Below are 24012 nucleotides of genomic sequence, written 5' to 3'. Positions count from 1 at the left end.
ATTCTCCTTTTCTTTAAGCACCAACATTTGTGAGAAATTTGTTAAGAAAATAATTTCTTAGGTAATGTTTGAACTTTTTTCACCCTGTCATTTGATACTCACTGTATTTCAAAATGCTTTTCCTGGCTAATTTGGAAATCTTTTAATAGTTTCTCTATGAGAAAGTCTTTTGAGTTTCAGACTGCAGATTTGAATAAAGAGCTTTTGGGGTTGGCACCATTCTAAATTGGGCTCTACAGAACGAGCCTTGGAATTGGTACGGAACAGCCAGAATTTTCATTGTTCTGGCTGCTTTCTTACTATGGAGATGTTTATTTGTGTGTTATGTATATTTTCCTGTGTTCTTTAAATGTTTGTAGTGGTCCTCTTGTTATTTTCATTTCTTAATTTTCTTTAGTCTTTTTCCAAATATGGGAAAAGATCTTCAGGCAATTTTTGATAAAGAAAGAAGTTGAATGATAACAGTAGATTTCACACTTTGGTGGGGACTTTAATACTCGCCCATCATTTTCTTCAATCAAATCTTGTGAAGAAACATGAATTGATATTTAGTATTTTGGGCAGTATTTGAGAAATAGATCTGTTTTGAGGTCCAGCATATATTACTAATGTGCTATATACATTGCAGAATTTGGGCTCCTCCTTAATATTTAATATTTAGCTTTATAGAAGATGCAAAAGTCTCTCATTGTGGCTTTCCTTAATTGAACTTGTGAAAATGGTTCTTTTTGCTGATCTGTTGGCCTCAAATTTTGACTTAAAGATAAAATTGTTCTTTTAAAAAACAGTAAAAGACCTGGCACTTTATAGTGTAATAGGCTGCTAGATCAATACTAGTCCACAATCCTTTACCTATAATTTGAAATCCTTAAAGCTCTGAATTCTTGCTAGGTGTAGTGGTGCACCCCTGTAATCCTGGCACTCTGGATGCTGAGGCAGGTGGATCACTGCAAATTCAGGGGCAGCCTGAGTTACATAGTGAGTTGAAAGCCAGCTTGAACTACTGTACAGCATGAGACCCTATCTCAACAAAACAAAACAGAAAACAAAGCAAACAAAAAAAGGTTCTAAATTCCAAAAGATTTTTTCTAAAGCAAAGCCTGTCTTGAACTGATGTGTGGCTATTTGCCATCTTTATCACACTTAGTACATTTGTACCTCGTATTGTAGGAATATTAATATGCTTGATTATGAAATTAGTATACTTGATTAAACCAGACCGAATTGCAGGTATGGCACAAATTAAGGACTACATGTATAGTGCCTTTCTGAAATTGTGAATCCCCAAACACATTTGTTCTGAAGATCTCGGGATGAAGGGTATAGACCTGTATCTGTGATCAAGTCACCTAGGGTATGCGTGCCAGAGACAGTTCAGAAGGGAGGGATGCCATCTCTGAGCCTTGCTGGGAACCTCACAGGGTGACACTTAACTTGACTAAATTCAGAAGGATTGCTGATTCTACACTCGGGTCTTTGTGGCTCAGAAAAGCTGTTGTGAAAGACTTAAATTAGCCTGGCTTGTAGTGATTTTAGCATAAATATCCCTTCGGGGTTGTGCCTGGGTTCAAATCCTGTTTTTCCCACTCTGTATGTGTGAGTCTATAGGCAGGTTTTGGATTCCTCACTTATAAAATGTCTATAATAAAAAGTAACCCATATGTATTATAAGATCATGGTGAGAATTATACATACTGTCTGTCGGGTTAGCCATCTGGTGGGCTGTGTTATAGTGCAAATGTATTTGAAGCCGATCTATGCAGGCCCATTAATACTGCTGCTTCCTGGAGGATGGAGGTCTCTGGGAGAAGCAGTGCAGTTTACAAGTGAGAAGTGTGAGCTCTGAGCCCAATTTATAGGCCTACTGTGTCTTTAAGACCCTTAGGGCTTTTCTTTTGGGTGTGAGTTTCCTTTCAGGGAGAAAGGCTTGAGTAACTTCTGTATCCTGAAGCTGCAGTTTTTCTTAAAAGTACAATTTTAAAATGAGAATATTCCCTGTCTTCTTTCTACCTCTTTTTTTGTCCTACCTCAGCAAGATCTGTCTCAAAAAACAAAACAAAACATACTGAAAAGGGGGAAGAAGTTTCTCAAGTTTTACTTGAGAGTGTTGAGTAGCTTGAATTGGAGCCAGTGGGAATGTTTCCAGTGAATTGTTTGTTGAAGGAGTAAGATGCCCTGGAGAGGAGATGGGTGCCATTCAGGCAGCAAACTCCATTTAATACTATCCAAACATTACTGAGGTTCTGGTGGGCTAGTGGGGGGTAATGGTAATCAAAAGATAATTAACTTTATAGTCTGACAAGGAAAACAGGTACACAGACAGTTATAACACTACACGATAACTAAAGCAATAACAACATTCATAAATCGAGGAGAAAGCAGTTATTTGTACCTTAGTATTGGAGCAGGGTTGGGAAGAGGTCCCCAGAGAAAGTAAGTACAAAGGAGGGAAGTTTGTTTTTATTTTGTACTTTTGGTGCTTGCTTTTTTGTTGTTGAGAATGTCTATAAAGCAGATTGGTGTGTGTGTGTGTGTGTGTGTGTGTAGTAGTAGTAGTAGTAATAGTAGTAGTAGTGGTATGTGTAGAGGGGACAAAGTCGATAGTAGAAGACATGCCTGAAAGAAAGTGTAGGAGGAGAGAGACATTTTCCTGTTTTGATTTTGCTGAAACACACTAACAGTAGGTAAATAGGTATACAAATTTATTAATATGCATAGAGTCACACAAAATGTAAAACTCCAGGAAGAGCCAGATGGTAATGACTTAAATACCTCTTCACAGGGGAGAGAGAAATAAGAGACTGAAAATACTTTTAGCAAGGAAGTGAATAAATTTTAGGGGACATGAGTGGGACTGAAGAACTGACAGTAGCCTGGGACAGACCCCGGGCTCTCAGTGTGGTGTTTGATATTCAATCTCTTCATCTGTGATATGAGTTTAATCTTCTTTGGTTAATGAAATTTCAGTAAGGAGTTTGAAGCTAATTTTATTCCTGTTTGGTTGATCTGGTCTTTAGGTAGATAAGAGAACTTTAGAGAATGGCTCTTTCTGTGCTTCAGGAGAGATAAAGGTTCAGAGAAAGTTGGGCAGGAGAAGGTCATGGAGACCTTAAGGCTCCTGCTTTAGTTGAACACATCAAAGTGCCTTACACTGCAGGTGTTATTTCTTGAGCCTAACAAAAGTTGTGGGGCACAAGAATAGGGTTAGCTTAGGCTTAAAGAAAGTGATTGTGGGTTTTTGTTTGATGTATTTAAGATGGAAGTGAGGAAGGGCATCATCCTTCTGCCCACTGTGTACCAGGTCTTGTCCTATGTGATTTACTCAGTATCTGCAGTAATCCTATGAACTTAAGTATAATATCTCCATTTTATAAGTGGAGAAGCGAAAGTCAGCATGAATGGTTTTGTCAAGTTTGCACTGCTAGCAAGTTGGGGAAGGGAAATTCAAAACTCTCACTCCACAAAACTCTCACTCTCACAGTGTTGTTTTATTAAATTATGCTGTCTGTGGGATGATGTAAGTTAAATATCTTTGGTTATAATTTTTTCTTTTGGTACTGGGGATCGAACTCGGGTCCTTGTGCTTGCGAGGCAGGTGGCGGAACCACTGAGCTAAATCCCTAGCCCTATAATTTTTTATTCTAGTAGTTTATTCTAGAAGTTATACTTCCTTTTTCTTTCTCCTCAAATTATTATTATTATTATATATATTTTTTGGTACCAGGGATCGAACTCAGGACCATGTGTTTGCGCGGCAGGCGCTGGAACCACTGAGCTACATCCCCGGCCCCTCCTTAAATTATTTGTAAGCATATGCTTTAAGGGATTGAAATGATTTTGTGCGTATAAAGGAAATTTCAAGCTGGGGATGTAGCTCAGTGGTAGAGGATTTACCTGGCGTGGGTTCTATCCCCAGCACCACAAAAAAAAGAAAAAGAAAAATTTCACATGAGCATGTCTGTATCCTTGGAAGCCTAAATGGAGAATATTTTAAATTGCTCTTGATTTAAATTACATTGAAGTTTAAGTGGCCATCTCTTCAGAAAATGTTTTCTAAGTGGTATACTGAAGTTAAACTACAGTTATAAAATATACTCAAGTGTAACAATTAAGGAGCCATACTAGATTCTGTTAACCTCATTGTGAGAAGCAGTTATATACATTAAGCTGACCCAAGACTGACATGCAGCTGAAAAGTTCTTTAAAAAAAATTTTTTTTTTGTGGCAGGGTCTTGCTATGTAGTCAGGCTAGCTTTGAAATCTCTGTATCCCAGGCCGGCCTCAAACTCATGGTGATCCTCTACATACAGGGGAAGTAATGCAACTTCCAACCTGCTAGATATCAGATAGGCCGAGTTCATGTTCCCCAAAATCAAAGAGTGAATTCTAAGGAACAGCGGAGGTTAAGAGTAGGAAAACTTGGGGCCAGGGATTTAGCTCAGTGGTTCTACCACTTGCCTCGCAACTGCAAGGTCCCAAATTCGATCCCCCGTACCAAACAAAAAGAGTAGGAAAACTTTATTGAGAGAGATAACTTCTGAGAGACAGGAGGGGACCAGAAAGTAGGTTGAAAGGAAATTTTATTGAGCAAAAATCGAGAGGTGGGTACAAAATCATGAGGTGGGTACAAAGTGGGATAAAAGTATGATTGACCCATAAGATTCTGAGTATAGCTGCTTAGGTAATATTGATTGATCCAGTGGGGTTGCAGGTCACATAGTAAATGTTCATGGAAATAACAAAGACCTTTTTAGGAAGGCATGGATCAGGAGATCATTATCACCCACCTAAGTGACTGATGTCTAGCTAGATTTTATTGGACCAGGTGATACCAATTATAGTATATTGTTTATCCCTTGGGGAGGCAAGTAGGCCTGGTCATTTCTATCTTTATCTTGAGGCCTGGCCTTCAACAGATGCACCTCCAGCCATGGTTATAATGTGTTTTTATCTTCTGCACTGACTCCCTCGAGGGTCTAGCCCTGTCTGACTGCCTAGAATATTTCTACCTAATTAAGCTGTCTATAATACTCTGACCTCAGTCTCTCCAGTGCTGGGATTACAGGTGTGCCACACTATGCCCAGCAGTAGTTTTTTTGTTTGTTTGTTTGTTTGAGATGGGGTCTCACTATGTAGTTCAGGCTGGCCTCGAACTCCTGGCAATCCTCCTGCATCAGCCTCCTGAGTGCTGGGATAACAGGCATATGCCATCATGCCCAGCCAGCAGTAGTTCTTAAGTCCATAAAACAACTTTTTCAGAGGGATTTAAGAAATGGATAGATGAGGCAGACCTCTGTTTGCATTGAGATTATTATTGTGACAAATGGCAGAGGAATGAGACCACCTGAGCAAGCTAATGGAAAGCAGTGAGGCACAGACTTTATTCACCTGGGTGCAGGTCAACTGAGGGAGACAAGGCTGTGAGTGGCAAAGTACAGGCAGGGATTTTTTTATAGGGGATTGGGAAGGGGTCTGGCCCATCTGTCACGTACAGGGGTCACAGCAAGTATTTGTGGTTCTATGGATCAGTCAAGGCAGATGTATGGATGTTATCAGGTGACTTGGCGCTGGGAAGATGCTGTGCTGTACTTTGTAGTCTTATCTCTTTTCTATAACATCCCATTCTGTTTTCTGTTTCCCTGAAGACAGCATGGCCTGTATCTAGGTGGAGATGGCACAACTTATATTTGGTCTTCAGCCATCTGAAGGAATGGTATGTTTTTGCTGAGGGCTGTGGGTTTTTTTGTTTTGCGGTGTTGGGATTGAACTCAGGACCTTGCGCTTGCCAGGCAGGTGTGGTGCCACCCTGCTGGCCCCTTAGGGCTGTGGGGTTTTTTGTATCTGTTAAAACTGTAACTTGGAATTAAACAACATATTAACCAGGTCATGGCCAGAACAAGGCTGACAATATGAGCTGTTCTCTTGAGAGTACGGGTTATCTCATTGTCATCATGCTGCTTTGACTTGGAATCCTTGTTTTATGACTAGTTTTATAACCAAGATGATGGAAAAGAAATTAGAATTCTTTTTCTTATAGAGATAGGCTGCTTCTGCAACTTCCTCATGCTGAGAGTGTAAGCTGCCACTCCTTCCTCCCCTCAGCTCAGATGAATAGACCAAAAAACTAACCTATCTGTCTGAAAGGAATATGCAGGTGCTGGCCCCAGGTGGTAAAAGTCCTTTCATATCCTCAAGGGAGAGAAGAAGCTGTGAATAAGCAAGGGATAGAATAGCATGGAAATGTCTTTGTCTGTTGTTCCATTGTATTCCTCCCCTTTCTCACAATAAAAGCAGTTGCATACTTGGACTGGGGAGGTGATTTGAGGCAATAAGAGGCCCCTCCATCTCCTTTGGAGCTAGCTTTGAACACCCCTTTCTTTACACAAGTCACCTGTGTTCTTGCAGAGCAGTGATTTGTACAGACCTAATCATCCATAACAGTTTCTAAACAACTATTTAGCAATTTAAATGCAAGTGTTTTATAACAGTTTTTGCATAATTTAGTAAAAATGAAAAGAAAAAATTTCCCCTTCTCCCTATAGGGTATGTTAGACCAGAAGCCTTATTTTTAAATTTTATCATTATTATTATTATTATTACTTTGTTTGTGGGGGGTTTTTGGGGGGGAGGGACAGGTTCTCACTTTGTAGTGCAGGCTGGCCTTGAGCTCACTATGTAGCCCAGGCTGGCCTCAGACTTGCAGTACTCCTCTTGTCTCAGGCTCCTAAGTGCTGGGATTATGGGTGTGGCCACCATGCCTGGCTCAGAAGCTTTATTTAAAAATAAAATTCTGATTCAGAGATGGTGCTTTCTGGCTGTGTAGAAAGGTTAGGTTCACATGGTAGGAAGGTTAGAACATGCTCTGTGGTGCCTCTATTTTTTTCCCCTGCACTGGGTATTGAACCCAGGGACTTTGCCCTGAACTACATCCCCAGCCCTTACTTTTTCCTTTTTTTCTTTCCCCCCCTTTTTTAAACAGAAAAAAAGCTTTAATTAGAAAATAGAAAATGGTAAAGGACTTTAGCTTGAGGATCTGACAAAGATCTGGCCAGCCCTTTGAAACAGCTGTCATTGTACAAACTGAGTTCCTTGCCTCACAGAGTTGAAGAATGAAATCATGACAGAAAGGAGGTTAACACCTTCACTATGGGGCGGTGATTCTTATGTCTCACTGCCCGCCAGCAGCTGGTGAACCTATGGCATGCGTGGTGCAGTGGGCTGTTTGTTACCATTGAAAGCTCTAAAAGGTTTGCCATCACTGTGCACTTTAAACCACTTCTCAGGGGGTGTTTGATTACAATAATGCTAAGAAAGGTGTTGATTTAGCAGATGACCAGATGTCATCATGTTACAGTTCCTCAAGGAAAACATTAAAATGGTATAAAAAATTGTAACAGCTAATTTATAGTACAGCGGTTGTAAATGCATATTATATACAACACAGTGGAGTACTTGTAAGATTTCCATGTTAAAATTTAGAGAATTAATGATAAAATATTAACCCGTGAAAAAAATGCCATGGGTGCAAATTACCCGAAAAAACATTCACTTTATAGAAGCTTATTTAGGATCTGCAAGAAATGCATGTAAGCAATATGGAGAATGTTATCTAAAATTATCTGGAAAAATGGGTGCTGGTGTGGCTACAGAAAAGCCAAACACATTATGATGTATTGCACACTCTACATAAGTCAGCTGCCTTTATGTATAAAACGTTTTAAACTCACAAATACAAATTTCTTTCAATTTAATTAAATAAATTTGCTGACTATTGTAATAATTTTTAAAATTGGCACGAATAGTATTTATATTTGGGCAGTTATTCAAATTCAAGCTATTTTAACCAGAGTCAGTCCATTTGTAGACTTTTTATTATAAATTTATAGACTTTTTAATAATTTTATTAGTAAAAAGACTGATAGAAATGATTAATCCATTTGTAGCACAAGTGGGACAAACTGCTTGATGGGATAGTCATGCAGGTATCACTAGTGGTTCAAGCCTGTGGGAATGTGTTAAAAGGGAAGTGTTTATTGGGAATGTAAGAAGGGAAATAGTTCCTGGTGGGTATCCAGGTGGAGTCCCAGAAAGTGGGGTACCCTGTGGCCCCTCAGTTGAGAACTTCTTTTTTTGTGTTATTTTTTCCCCCGGTACTGGGGATTGAACTCAGGACCTTGTGCTTGTGAGGCAGGCGCGCCACCACTGAGCTTTTTTTGGTTGGGGGGTTTGAGATAGGGTCTTGCTATGTAGTTCAGGCTGGCCGTGAACTCACTATGTAGCCCAGGCTGGTCTCAAACTCATGGTGATCCCTCTGCCTCAGGCTCCTGAGTGCTGAGATTACAGGCATGCACCGTCATGCCCAACTTCATCCTTGCTTTTAGTAATAAAGGAAATTAAAACCAAAGCATGATTTTTTAACCTTTACTCTAGCTCATTAAAAACATTTTTTATTAGTACGTATTTATAGTGCCTAATGATTATCCAAACCACAAGTTTACAGGAAAAAACCTTTACTTAGACAGTAAGATAAGATGGTAAGGGACTTTAGCTTGAGGAGCTGACAAAGATCAGGCTGGCCCTTGACAAAGGAGAGTAAGAAAAACAGGAAAGGACCCCACATGAGCAGCTGGAGGGGGCACATTCTGGAGGGGGTCAGATTGGCTCCTTATTTTCTGCTTTCTGAGATAGGTTCTTGTTTCCCAGGCAGGGCTGGAACTTGTGATCCTCTTGCCTCAGTCTCCTGGAGTGCTAGGATTGCAGGCAGGTGCTACCACACCTGCTTTCTGGGGGGCTCTTTTATAAAGGCTTTAATCCCATTCCTGAGGGCTCTGCTTTCCTGACTTAACCACCTCCCAAAGGACACAAAGATCTACACTTATTTTTTTCTCCTAAGAGTTCAATAGTTTTAGTCTTTAAATTTAGATGTTTGATCTATGTTAAAATAATTTTTTTTTGGTACCGGGGATCAAACTCGGGACATTGCGCTTGCGAGGCAGGTTAAAATAATTTTTTATGTGGTATAAGGGAGTGGTCTGAATTCATTCTTTTACAGTGGTTGTGTCCATTTTTCTCAGCACCACTTGCTGAAAAGATTGTTCTTCGCCCTTGGATAGTTTTGGGTTTCTTGTGAAAAATAAATTTACCATAAATATATCAGTTTATTTCTAGACTTCTAATTCTATTCTGTTGATCTATCCATAAATATTACATCTATATATCTATATCTGTCTGTCTTAGTTTCTTTACTCATTGCTGAGACAAAATACCCAACACCCAAAGTTAAATGAGGAAAGGTTTATTTCGGCTCAACAGTTTGTAGATGTTTCAGTCTATAGTTGGCTGGCTCCAAAGCAGGGTGGCATGGCTGAGGGGCATCACAGAGGAGAAATAGTTTATAGCAAAGGAGGGCAGGCAGAAAGCAGCAAGCAACTGCAGCCTTCTTTCTGTCCCTTTATATTCTAACCAGACTGTAAACCTATTGATTGGTGCCACTCATACCCAAGATGGGGCACCCTTAACCTCAGCATCACATCTTGAATTTCAGTATCACACAACCTATATCCAGCCACCTCAGAAAAACCCCACCTATGACCACATGAACCTTTAGGGGAACATTTAGATACAAGCCATAACACAGTCTTTATGTCAGTACTATACTGGCTTTGTCACTGTGGCTTTGTATTAATTTTTGGAATTGGGATATCTAAGTCCTCCAATTTAATTCTTTTTTAAGTATTGTTTTGACTATTTTGAGTTTCTTGCATTTCCATTGAATTTTAGGATCAGCTTGTTAATTTCTTTTTTTTAAAAGGCAGTTAGATTTTGATAGGGATTATGTTGAATGTGATAAAGTATGTGATGGGTTCCCAAGAGATAGATTCCAGATCTTGTATACATTGAACAAAGAATTGCAAGTATACACCTGATGGTAAAAGAAAAAGCAGCTACATTTACTGAAATTAGCAGGGGAGGTGTGCTCAGAGAGAGTGGGTCTGTGCCATAGAAACAAAAAAGTGGCACAAATGGGTAAAGAAGTGGTGCCAGGGCAGTGGGGAGAATAGGAAGAAGGTAAGTGAAGCTTTTGGATTTAAAAGATGTGCTTCCTGCCTACAGTGTCTCTCATTGGATCTCTCTGGATATGACTGACAAAAATGATTGACAGGGTGCTGAGTCATCTCAAGGGTATCTAGTGTGCATGACTTTCCCATAATTCACTCTGTTACAGTTACATGCATGACATGCAGACCCTATGTATGAACTGTTAATGAATTTTGAGTAGGTCAAGCCTACTGTATCTAACAAGCATGTACTCTGGCCTGGAGCTTTAGAAATTTTCTTGGTCTTTGTTATTCTTAGTTCTGCTTCTCTTAGGATAATGAAAGGAGGATTGGCCCTGGGATGTTGCCCAGATGCAGGTGGATGGAGGGGTAGTGGTCCCAAAGTGGATAGTATTGCCATCATAAAATTGAGCATTCTAATCTGTGAACATGAGGTATATTTTCATTTATTTAGGCCTTTAATTTTTTTTTAGTGTTATTTTGTAGTTTTCGGTGTACAAATCTTATACTTTTGTTGGATTTGTTACTTTTTTGTGGTATAGTAAATGGAATTGCTTTCTTAACTTCATTTTTAGATTGTCTGCTCCAAGAATGTACAGATATCATCAGTTTTTTGGGGGGTGTATGTGTATATTGATCTTGTAGTGCTGAGGATTGAACCTGAAGCCTAGAATATGGTAGGCAAGCAGTTTACCACTGAGCTAAATAAGCCCCAGCCTTGTGTGTGTAATGATCTCATGAAACCTTGATGAACTCATTTATCAGCTCTAATAATTTTGTGTGTGTATTCCATAAGGTTTTCTGTATATAAGATCATGCATCTGCAAATATATGGTTTTAGTTCTTCCTTTCTAATATGGATGCTTTTTATTTCTTTTTCTTAATTTCCTTGGCTGTAAATTTCAGTACAGTGTTGGGTAGGCATGGCTGTCTTGTTACTGCTCTTAGGCATTAAACTTTTAATATTTTACCATTGAACTTTTAGTATCTTATCACAGAATATAATGGTTTGGGTTTTTCATAGGAGCTCTTTACAGATTGAAGCAGTTTCCTTCTATTCCTAATTTGTTGAGTGGTTTTAGCATGAAAGAGTATTTGATTTTGACAAATGTTTTTTCTCTCTTTTGAGATGATCATGTGATATTTGTTCTTTACTTTATTAAAATGGAGTTTTATATTGTTGACTTTTCTACATTGACCCAATCTTCTGTTTTGGGGATAGATCCCACTCAGCTATGGTGTGTATTCATTTTTATATGTTGCTGGACTTGGTTTGCTACCAGTTTGTTGAAGATTTTTGTATCTGCATTCAGGTAGATAATGTTTTTTTCCTTGTGATGTCTTTTCTTTTGTTTCTGAATAGTACTGACTTAATAGAAGACTTTGGGAACTATTCCTACTTCCTCCATAGTTTGGAAGAATTAGTGAAGCCTTGTTAATTCTTTAAACATTTGATGGAATTCACTAGTAAACCCATCTAGGTCTGAGTTTTTCTTTGTTTTTGCTTTTTTCCCCCAATAACTCAGCAGGTTTTCAATAGAATGGCCCAGACTTGACATCAGTCTCAGGTGTGGGGTCCCAGCACCACTTCTCAGTACCCGTAGAAGTTCTTGAGGGTTTCCTTGAGATTTCGACAGCATAAAAGGCTACAGAGGCCAAGAAGAGCTTGCTAGTATGGCTTTCCTTAAGATAGCCTACCCTCCTTTCTCCAAGTTGTTCTTTTATCTTGCTTGTTCCTCTTTTACTCTGCCCAAGCTCACTCTGTTCTCACTCTTCACTTTTACTTTTTTTAAAAAAAAAACTTTGGAACCGCTTTTTGCTCGTTTGGTTCAATTCTTTGTTCAAGAGGAGAACCTGGAATCCAGCTCCAGAGGAGAGGCAAGCAACTCAGAACCTGGTAACGTTTATTTGGCGAGCCACTTTTAGACAGAGCTGCCTGATAACATTTTGATGTAGCCAGGAGATTCCACTAACAATGATTACATTCGTTGTTGGGAATTGATACATGTACATAACACATCTCCATTTTTTTCCCCCTTTTCCTCTACCTCCCTTAAAAAAAATTTTTTTTTTGCCAGCATCAGATTCATTTATTTATTTTAGAAGTCCTTACCAAGTTGTCATAAATACAGATTAACAGCCAGACTAAGAGGCCTCAAAACACAGAAAACAATTATACTAAGTCAAGTTATTTTAGTCAGTTTTGACAGTTTATATCTGCCTCTGCAAATGGACATGAAGGGCTGGTGGTGCAGGTGGTAAAGGTTTTAACCAAGACCAGAAAAGAGAAAGAGAAGATTTATTAAATGCTATACTCCAAGAGAGCAGCAGGTAAATTCCTAGAGAGGGCCACACCTGGGGTGGAGAGAAGGTTAGCTCTTAAGGGCTTTTGTGTTGATTAGGTAGCAGTGTTGTAGTCAAGTTGGAGACAGTGTCCTAATCTTGTATCTTGTTGCTTAATATTTTGACATTAGTCATTTTCTGGAACCTTAGTCAGCTTCTTTGTTTTAGAAGGTCAGCAAGTAATGTGGGTAGGCCCCTTTTTGCAGATAGCTTTTTTTTACTTTAGAATAAAAATAGAGTGGGAATGGGCTCCACAGTATCTTGTTTTAGAATTTGACTGGTTCATCTAAGTTATCTAATTTTTTGTTCATTGTATTTCTTTAATTCTGTAAGATTGGTAATAACGTCTGCTTTCATTTCTGATTTTAGTACTTTGAGTCCTTTTTTTTTCTTGATCAGTCTAGCTCAAGGTTTGTTAATTTTGTTGATTTCTGTAAGGAACCAACTTTTGGTTTCATTGATTCTTCTGTTTTTCTGCTTTTTAATTCCATTGATTTCTCTTCTGATCTTTCCTCCTGTTCCTGTTCCACTTGCTTTAGGCTTAGTTGCATTACTCTGTGTTTTTTTTAAGGCGGAAGGGTAGATTATTGATTTAAGACCTTTCTCTTGTAGACATTTACAGTTATACATTTTTCTCTAGTTGGTTTCAACAATATCTTACAGGATTTGTGTATTGTGTTTTCATTTTCATTTATCTCAGTTATTTTCTAATTTTTCTTTTGATTTTATTCCTTGATCCCTTTGTTATTTAGGGGTGTGTTGTTTAATTTCTGTGTAATTGTGAATTCGCAAAATTCCTTTCTGTTACTGATTTTTTTTTTTTTTTGGTACCAGGGATTGAACTCTCTGTTACTGATTTCAATCCATCATGGTCAGGGAACCTATGGTAGTTTATATTATTAGAATCCCCTTTTAGATTTATTGAGGCTTCTTTTTTTTTTGATCAAGGCTATTTGGAGTCCTATATGCCTCACTTATCTGTATGTCAAGCTCTTTTCCCCTGCTTGGGAAGTTTTCTGCCATTATTTCTGTGAAGAGTTTTTTTATGTCATCTGCACTCTCTCCTATTTCTTTATTGACTCCAATCAGTCTTATGTTATTCTTCTTTGCATCATCTAGCAGCTGTTGGATTGGTTTCTCATGTTCCCTTATAATTTTGAAGCAATTTTTCTTTTCCTGGTCATTAATTGCAGTCTTACCTTCTGTATCTGAAATTCTGTCCTCACATTGGCTCATTCTGCTGTGTAGACTTTCAATGGAGTTTTTCATCTCCTGGAGATCTATTTGCATCTGTTTTATGGATTCCATTTGTTTCCTATGTTGGGATTCCATCATGTTCCTCAGCTCCTCTCTAGATTTATTAATCATGTCTTGCACTAGGAGCACAGTTTCTCCTGTTATCTGAGAAATTATTTCTGATTTCATTTTTTCCCGATCCCCTTTTGTTGTCAGTTCAGTGGGTCCAGGTGGTTGAGTATCAGATTGTTCCATCTCATTTCCCTTTGGGGTTGCTGTAGGTGATCTGGAAGTCTGGTTTTGAGATTTATTTACATGTTTTCTCATTTCGACTCGGGGGGGGGTGGCTATTGGCGCCTGCACGGATACCTCCTCTGAGCTGGGAGAGGTGGGACAGGGGCCAGGAGCAGCGGGAGGGATGGTGGCCCAAAAGCCCTTTCCTCTGGGCTGGGAGCAGCTGGAGGAATGGTGGCCGGGAAGCCCCTTCCTCTGGACCAGGAGCAGTGGGACGGCGGCTCAGAAGCCCCTACCTCTGGGCCAAGAACGGCGGGACTCAGTACAGTGGTCTGGTGATCTGGTGTCCTCTGCGTCTTTGTAGTGTGGAACCCGGTGGCTGTCTTATTGAGGCTTCTTGTATGGCCCAACACAATAGCTTTTCTGGAAAATGTTTCATAGTACACTTGTGAAGAGTATGTTTTTAAGCAGCTTTCTTTTAAGAGTACATTGTGGTAGATGAGCACAGTTCCTTTGATAGCCTACTGGCCAAAATATAGTTCCATAGCCCATGTTGAGGTGAAAGGGAGGTTGGAGATATATAATGTCCCACAGGAGAGCCATATGTTCAGTTAAACTTAAGGTGGAAGGTATTACTGAAAAAAAGAAGGAAGGAGAGGGTATTAGGGGAGAATTAGTAAATCACAAACAGTATTATATTGTTTATAGTAACTTCTTTAAAAACTTCAATACAATTTATAATTTAAATCAATACTTTGGGATTAGTTGTTGTCTTGATTCATTTTGTGCCCCTATAACAGAACCTGAGACTGGGTAACTTTAAAGAACAGAGATTTCTTACCATTCTGGAGGCTGGAAAGTCCAAGGTCAATGATCCTATAGCTGGCAAAGGCCTTCTTGCTATAATGGGAAGTAGAACGGCAAGAGAGCATGAAAGAGTTAAGAAATGGAACTTGGAGTTTCAAGCCCTTTCATAATTGGCATTAATTCATGCATGAGGGTGGCACCCACATTACCTGCCATCAGGCCTCGTCCCAAGACTGTTGCACTGGTGATTAAGTTTCTAACACAAGTTTTTTGAAGATACACTCACACCACAGCAGCTGATTTGCATACAGATTATCAGAGAGGTTTTTTTTTTTTTGGTACTGGGAATCAAACTGGGGTCCTTGTGCTTGCGTAGCAGGTGGTGAAACCACTGAGCTAAATCCCCGGCCCATTAGAGGTAATTTTTGATTAAATAAGTTGGTGTAATAGGAGTCATAGCTAATGCATGAATGAGATATGAGAAAACAGTCTTTGCCAGTCCAGAAGTTCCTTAGAAGTGGAACAATCAGTGGTGTATCTTTCTACTTCATGAGGGGTCATGTTCTCTCACAAGGCTGAGAAAACTGGAGTATTCATTTCCGAATGATCTTTTCTTGAAATGCTGGGGCTCATAGCTATAGGCAGAGAAAAGGACCTCAAGCAAGTAACAGATAATATAACTATTTGTGCCAATTCCCTAAAAAGTACCTCAGCAAGTTTCAGAACATTCTCAAGAAAACGCTTGGCAGGAATATTGCTGGATGGGGTTATGCCAGCTACCTTTCTCTCATCATCAGAAGGTACTAAGACTCACCAAAAAGAACCTAGTAGTATTTGGTGAATGGCGCTGGCTCAGGCAGGCCAGTTTTAGACCAGGTGTAGCCAGAGATAATCTGCAGCTAGGACTTGCTCTTCACCTCTCTGCTTTGTTCTCTATGTGGGCATTACTTGTTACTTTCATCACATTGAAGCCACATGATCTTCTTGCTGATGTGGCATCCATATCTTACAGCTTCAAGAGCAGATAGGGAGCTCTTCCCTTAGCCCCACTGGATAAACTCCCTGGAAAGAAACTCTGTCCTGCCTTGTGGAGGTACTAGGGCCTGTGATTAGTCCACTTGGCCAGATAACCACCTCTTCTGCCCTTTCTGTATCTGGGAGACATGGTCACTAGCTTCCCTTTAACCCCACATTAGACCTAGGTAGGGAGCAGACCTTGGGCTATTGGGGAAGAGGAAAATTCAGTACGGTCTGGGACAGTTATTTGCAAGGCAGCCATTACAAATTTTATGTGCCTTGTCAAACTCTGCTGTATTTTATATGTGTAGCTGGTAATTTATGTGGTTCCTTAATGTCACTTTCATTTAAATATGTATAGAATTATTACTATGCAAGGTCTTATAAGGCTTATTGTTTATGAAGTCCCTGCCATATAGAAGGCATCAGTGAGTAAATCTGTTGTTGCTGCTGCTGCTGCTACTACTGTTACTAGTATTATTTTTTTTGGTACCGGGGATCGAACTCGGGACCTTGCGCTTGTGAGGCAGGCGGCAGAACCACTGAGCTAAATCCCCGGCCCTACTACTGTTAACATTAATGTTGCCATTATCATTTTCCCAAGGTTCTTGTATTTAACAGTATTATTTTCCTAAAACATACCTTGAAGATATTTTTGCTGCCCCCCTCCTTGTAAGTCTTCAGCAGCTCTCCATTAACCCTTGAATAAAGCTGAATTTTTTAAATTACTCAGAATATTTTTTTCAAGCCCTTTCCTATCTGAACCCTGAAATCCTCTTTTTAAGCTCTGTGTTCTTCTCTGTCCTCTGTGCTGTGATCTGTAAGACTGTTCTCTTATGAATGGGAAAGTAAAATTTTCTGCAGCCCTTGGTCTGGAATGCTCTCTCCCCCTACTTTCCTTTTTATCAAATTTCTTCTTTCCTTTAAGCCCCATGTTGAAACTTCAAACCTCTGGAACGTTCTGGAGTTTATAGCACTTTGTGCTTGTGTTCGTGTAACATTTATTTTTTCTCTGTGTTAGAATTGTTTGGATGCTAGTCTTTTTATTTACATATTGCAGAAGTCTAAATCAGTTACTTTGTAGAATATTTTATATTTTTGATTTGCCTGCTTACTTCCTAGTTACATTTGTTTTTATTATTTTTGGTTGTCTCTTTGTATTTTTGTTTTTGTGGTACTGGAGATCGAACTTGTGGAGTGCTGAGCTACATATTCAGCTTCTTTATTGTTTTGAGAGAGGGTGTCACCAAGTGGCCTAGGGTGTCACCAAGTGGCCCAGGGTGTCACCAAGAGGCCCTGTCTTAGCCTCCCAAGTCACTGGGCTCACAGGTGCGTGATCCCATGTCACTGTGCACTACTCTTTCAGTATTTGAAAATTCATAATCCAGTATTGGTACCATCATTGGGCCTTGTGTGGTCCTATTTCTGCTTACTATGATTTTGTTTTTGTTTTTTTCTCTTAAATTCTTTTATTGGTACATTTTTGGTGCACAGTACATTTACATTCATCATTGGGAACTTGTACCTTTACATGATGTATCATGGTTCTTATTTTTTCCCCATTCCCCTGCCCTCCCTTCAACCCCTCTATGATTTTGTTTTTAAAATTGTTTCGTGATGAAGAAAGATCAAAGATGAATACACTGGCTGTTTAAGTATTTGAGTTTACTTTGTTTTTGTTTTTTTTTTAGTACCAGAGGTCGAACTCGGGTCGTTGCTCTTTCGAGGCAGGCAGCAGAACCAATGAGCTAAATCCCCGGCCCTATTTGAGTTTACTTTGGGGTCTAACCTCATCAGGTATTTTCTAACCAAATTATTATTTTTGTATATTGCCTTTACACTTTTGGAGGGAAGGCAAGTATAGAGTATAATAAAAGGGCTATTAATTGCTTATGGAATATTAACTATACTTTTGGTAACTGATGTATTACTGAGGAGCACTTTTCAATCTTCCTTGGTACTGAGACATTTTTTTTTCTAATATGTGTCAGTTCTCATATTTGTAGGTAGAATAAAAGATCCTCTTTGGTGCCTTAATAATCACTTCTGAGCATGAATTCCTATGGGTTAGGAGTTTGGATGTGTAGGGCATCTGTGGTTTCAAGTAGGACAATTAAATGTGGAACATGATAGTGGCTTGTTTTGTTTCTCACATAGTGGAATACAGAAAAGTACCAGTTGTTCAAGAATTAAATATTTGATAAACCTAGTTCTTGATATTTTACTTTTATTACAACCAATTGAGTTTTAGGAATATTGACTGTATGTCAACACAGTGCTTGTGGTGCCTAATAGCCTTTGCTTGGTTCAGTTTAGGGAGGGAGACATACCTGGTAAGCAGCCTTTCATCAAGAAATGTTTTTTAAGCACTTAATGTGTGCCAGACACTGTTCTGAAGTGTAAGAGAAGTCAAGAAATAATTTTTGTCCTCTAAGGAATGTGCCACAGGGTGATGGCGAGCCACCACAAGGCAACATGAGATTGTGAGCCAGAAAAGGAATCCAAATCAGGCAGAGCTGATGCTCTTGATGAGTGAAAGTACTATAAGGCAGAATCTGGGTCAAGGCCATTCCAGGCTGAGGAACACTGGATGAGAAGTCACAGAGGCAAAAAATGTCACCCATTTGGAGAATTGCAAATGAGTACAGCTAGAGCAGTATTTCTCAAAGTGTGGCCATCTCTTTGTTGGGATCATCTGTGACCTTGTTCTTAGCCTTCTGACTCACTAAGATAGGAAAAACAATGGGTTGGAATTAAGGGACATGAAGGCAGAATAAAAACTACAGTGTAACATCTGTTGTATTAAATGTATGTATAAGGTTTCATGATTAGGTTAATCTGTATCGACTATAAGCTGTTTTCATTTAAAATCTGGTAACTCCCCTATCAATAAATGATTTCTTTTGGGAAGGTGAGAGTGGGGAGAAGGTATGGATAGTACTGTAAATCTTGGTTTTTCATCCCCAGATGCTTCTAAAAACAGTTGATTTGTCTGTTCATTTTTTATTCATTGAATGTTCTGCTTTTCTTTTAGTCCAAGGACAAAATGATGAGAGGCTCTCGCAGAGGATGCGTTAGACTCAGAGTGAGTATTCATTTTTATGAAAATGATTTTGACAGAGAAAAGTGTTATTTTGATGAAATCGTGAAAATTTATATTTAATATAGCTTCCTTACTTAAATGTTGGGGTAAGCAACTAAGTCTCAAAGAGGAAAAGTAATTTCCTCTAAATAACTGCTAGTCAGTGATTAGAATTTAAGTTATTTTGGTTCATGACTTAATGTTATATTCATGACTTAAAGCGCAAAGGGATTTTTTTTAATTAAAGGAGGAGAGGTTTTGTTGAGGCTCACATGATTTTTTTAACCTCTTTTAGAGACAAGGGACAAGAGCTGGAAATAAAATGATTTGTAGAATTGGTGGTAGGGCAACAGAAGAAAAAACTGAAAAAAATCCCTACAGTTAGCTGTTTTCTTTTTCTGGTTCTACACTATTTAATTTTATTTCTATCTATCTATCTATCTATCTATCTATCTATCTATCTATCTATCTATATATCTATCCATATCAGTGCTGTCTAGCAGAACTATAATTTCATCCACATATAAACTTCCTTGGTAGCCACATTGAAGAAATAAAAAGAAGGGCTGGGAATGTAGCTCAGTGATAGAACACTTGCCCTAGGACAGTGATGGCGAACCTTTTAGAGATTTCAATGTCATACACAGCCCTCTGTGGCACGTGAGCCATAGGTTCACCACCACTGCCCTAGGATGTGCAAGGCCCTGGGTTTGATCCCTAGCACAAGAAAAAAATAAATAGACAAAATTAATATTTTGTTCTGGCTCTATATCCAGACTATTATTTTAACATGTAAACAATACAAAATGATTACTATTTTTCTTTTGTTTTTCACACCAAGTCTTCAGAGTGCAGTGTTATCTTTCATTCTAAGGGTATATCTCAATTCAGACTAGCTACATCCAGGAGAAGAGCTCAATAGCCATTTGTGGTTAGTTGTTACCTTACTGGATGGTGCAGGCATATAACTTCATGTAGCTTTTCATTGTTTCTTCAGTTTCCACCACAGTCCAAATGCAGTAGTTAAAGGCAAGAAAAAGTGTACACCTGGGGACAGTTTCTCATAGTCCACCATATCTAAAGAAGGTTCCGCTTCTATCACAGCTAGGTAAATCAGGTTTTAATAGGCCTTTCTTTTTCAAGAGCTTCTTGCCCCCCACCCCCAATCCAGAGTACACTGTTACTTTTGAAGAGTAAATATATTTGGTAAACACATGCCTTTGTTAGCAGTCCTTGGTGGAATTGGGAGATAACTCTAAGAAGTAGATTATAATGGAAAAATTCTAGCACTGAGATACAATTAAGTATGGCAGATTTGCAGGATGGAAGTGAGACAGGCCTGTTTTGTGTAGATGGTGTATATATAATATAACAAATACTTAAAAAAATCAATGTACTGTATTTTTTTTTTTTGGTACTGGGGATCGAACTCAGGACTTTTCGCTTGTGAGGCAGGCAGCGGCACCACTGAGCTAAATCCCGGCTCTGCACTTTTTTTTTTTTAATTTCCTTTGACTTTTCTTTTGTCTGCTTGATCTAATTGCTTTTCTAAGCATTTGCTCTTGACCTCAGTCACCACTCAGTCTGGTATTAACTCGTTTTTTTGGCTTTAGATAGGCTCAGAAGTAAGACTGGCAGAGCTCTGTTGAGACAGCACTTCAGCTGACTTAGTCTGGATTGGAGCCGCTGTCTTATTGTTAGTGTACTGGTTTTTTTTTTTTTTTTTTTTTGATACCAGGGATTGAACTCAGGTCCTTGCGCTTGCACAGCAGGTGGAGAAACCACTGAGCTAAATCCCCGGCCCTAGTGTACTGGTTTTATTTGGTTTTGGTTTTGCTTTATAAATATAGTTTGATTAATTACTAACCCTTTTAACTACTGCTCAGGTTAAGAAATAGAGTTTTGCCTGCTGCCCCTGCACCCTCTTCATGTGCCCTAAATTATGCCCCCAACCTGTCTCCTAAAGTAATCACTTCTGTCATTTCTTTATAATTTTATCACCCAAGTGTGCATCTCTACATTTTATGGTTTTATCTGTTTTTATATATATATGTTTTTTTAATTTTTACTTTTTGGTACCAGGGATCGAACTCGGGACCTTGCACTTGGGCAGCAGGCGGCGGAACCACTGAGCTACATCCACGGCCCTTTTGTCTGTTTTTAAATACTTAACAGTTGGGCCGGGGATGTAGCTCAGCGAGCGGCATAGCGCCTGGCTGGCAAGCACAAGGCCCTGAGTCCGATTCCCAGTACCAGATACATACATACGTAACAGTTTACCCTGAGCATCACTCGGGCAGCACATTTGTTTACCTACTGACTATCCCAAGCATCACTCAGGCAGGTGTCATTTCAACCAGGTGATTCTTATATTGAATAAATTTGATAAATTGTCATTTTTATATTTCCTGTTTATTATTTTATAAGAATTAACAAAAATATGCAATTTTTGGTTATCTTGTACTTAAATAGTTGGACTGGTAAGTGGTTAAAAATTTGATGTCTTTTGTTTGTAATTTATCTGTTGAAGAAGTAAGACTCTGTTGAAGAAGTTGACCTGTAGGAGTTTGCATAGTGCAGATTTTACTGATTGCATACTGGTATATTCAGTGTGTTTTTCTGCCCTCTTTTTTTTTTCTACCTTCTGTTTTTGCTGAAAATTAGCAGCTGCATCTAGAGACTGGATCAGACTCAGATTTGATCCATTTGGCAAAATTGTTGTTGGTGTTGTGTTCCTTTAATAGGAATATGAAGTCTGAGTTTTGTTCTTTATTGATATTAGCTGCCATTGTTGTTTAGTACCTGCATTCTTTAAATCTTTGGGAATTGCAAAATGGTGATAGATTTTAATATCTACCAGAAATAATTTTATAAGGAGACATTTCATTTATTATTTGGTTACCCAGTTACACAATTCAAATAGGCAAGGTAACTGCTTCATTATCCTCTTTTAGCCAATTTTTAAGACATTGAATTGGCTTTATGTAACATCCACTTACATATATCTAAAATAATTGGAAGCAAGGATTTGCACAGGTATTTGTGTACCCACATTCATGACAGCATTAGTCACAATAGCCAAGGGGTGGAAACAATCCATGTATTCCTACACAGATGAGTGAAGAAATAAAATGTGGTGTATGCATATAAAAGACTATTATTCAGCCTTAGGAGAATAGGAAGGAAGGGGCTGGGGATTTAGCTCAGTGGTGTTGTGTCTGCCTGGCAAGCACAAGGTCCTGAGTTTGATTCCCGGTACCAGAAAGAGAAGGAAAAAGGAATAGGAAGGAAATTCTGACATACACTGCAACATGGATGAACCTTGTGGAAGTTACACAAAATGAAATAAGCCAGCCCCAAAAAAGCAAATACTGTATGATTCCATTTACACAGTATTAGGTACTGACAGTGGTCAGATTCATAGGGACAGAAAGCAGAAAGGTGGTCTCTGGGGAATGAGAAGTTATTGTTTAATGAGTATGGAGTTTCAGATTGGGAAGGTGAAAAAGTTCTGGAGACCTTTGTAGCTGAAGACCTGAGCTCTCTGTTTTCCTGCTGACTGTCATTTGTGATGTGCTGTCTATAGCTAGAGGCTGCGCATAGTGTCCTGTGCCCCCTCCATCTTCAGGTCAGCCAGGTACATTAATCCTTCTAGTACTTTGAATCCCTCTGATTTCCTGTTCTGCTGCCAGCTGCAGAAAGCACTCTGCTTTTAGGGGCCAGGGATTTAGCTCAGTGGTTCAGGCACATGCCTCGCAAAGGCAAGGTCCCAAGTTCGATACTCCGGTACCAAAAAAAAAAAAAAGAAAGCACTCTGCTTTTAAAAGGCTTTATGTGGTCAGATTAGGTTAGATCCACTAGATAATCTCTTTTTAACATTACATTTAAAATAATCACTTCAGTGATATCATATTGTTTCCACCCACACTCAAGGGAGAGACTATACAAGGACAAGAGTCACTGAAAGTCATTCTTAGAGTTCCGTCTACCACATTGGGTAACTGAGAACTAGACACACCTGTGTTTAAATTCCATTTTTACCCTTTGACTGTTGACTAAAAGAGGGAAGCTATTTATAAGCTTTCTGAGCCTGTTGCTTTAAAATGGGGATTATAATACCCTTCTTGCAGAATTTTTGAAGATTAGGTGCCTGGCAGATATAGATGTGACCTATTTATTAGTAATGTGGGGTATGTGTGTGTGCACTTGTGCCTACATGCTTGGACATTTTAGAAAGCTTTGTGATATTTTCAAAAAATTAGACTGCTGTTTGGACTACTGTTTGGCTTTCTATTTAGAAAACATCTGGAGAGTTTATGATACAGGTTCCCAAATCTTACCATCTAGATATGCTATTTTAGAGTACTATTCTATAGAACTTTTATTTGTTTGTTTATTTAGAGACTGAGCTACATCCTAGACCTATTGTTTGTTTATTTTGTTTTGAGACCAGGTCTTGGTGAATTGCTAAGCTGCCCAAGTGCTGCTTGAATTTGTGAACTTTCTACCTCAGAGTGCTGGGATTGCAAACATGTGCCACCGTGTGTGATTTAAAACCTTTGTTTTTATTTGTTTGTTTTTTTGGTACCAGGGATCGAACTCGGGTCTTTGTGCTTGCGAGGCAGGCGGTGGAACCACTGAGCTAAATCCCAGGCTAAAACCTTTGTTTTTAAACGTATTTTCTAGGTGATTGTGTTGTGCACACAACACAAAAGTGCAGGACCACTGGTATAGAAAGAATCAGTGATCTGGGCACAGTCTCGCTGAGCTCTTCCCCTTATTATGACATTGGACAAATTTCATAACTTCTGATGATAACTTTATATGCCAGAATGTGAGTTAGCAACTATGAATGTACAGGGTTTCACACATAGTACATATCCGATAAGTGATAACTGTTGTGAAGATGGTGCTCACTTCAGCAGCACATACACTGAAATTGTTGTGAAGATGAAGATAATGATAATGATGGCAATGACAACAGTTGTGGCTATAGATGACCCATGGGTCACCTGGATTCCAAATGAGCTCTCCCTGATCATACTGCTGCCCCTGCCCCTCCTCTGTGCATCCTCTCCTGTGTCCTCTCACACTTGCTTCCTGTTCCCTGGCTCTGCGTGTTCGTTCCTCACTGCTGGTACATTTGTATTATGTCATTGATGTTCTCTTCTAGACTCATCCTTTTGTGCAGCCTTCCTGATTGATTTCCTCTAACAAGTTTGATGTTTCCCCCTT

General features: G+C 39.1%; 1 protein-coding gene across 10 annotated transcripts in view; it reads left to right on the top strand.

Moving 5' to 3' along the window:
• The window catches only part of Osbpl9 (oxysterol binding protein like 9), a 155703-nt gene that overhangs the window by 18508 nt on the left and 113183 nt on the right, over positions 1 to 24012 (top strand). For all 10 annotated transcript variants that reach the window (XM_087214738.1, XM_004869258.4, XM_004869257.4 and 7 more), the window contains one exon: positions 18730 to 18780. In XM_087214738.1, the coding sequence (XP_087070864.1) occupies positions 18730 to 18780 (51 nt within the window). The remainder of the gene's footprint in view (positions 1 to 18729; positions 18781 to 24012) is intronic.

The sequence above is a fragment of the Heterocephalus glaber genome, unplaced genomic scaffold (assembly GCF_053883595.1).
Source record: "Heterocephalus glaber isolate CG9 unplaced genomic scaffold, H.glaber_assembly_v1.0 deba00001451, whole genome shotgun sequence".
NCBI lineage: Eukaryota > Metazoa > Chordata > Mammalia > Rodentia > Bathyergidae > Heterocephalus > Heterocephalus glaber.
This window is presented reverse-complemented; position numbering and strand designations above follow the sequence as displayed.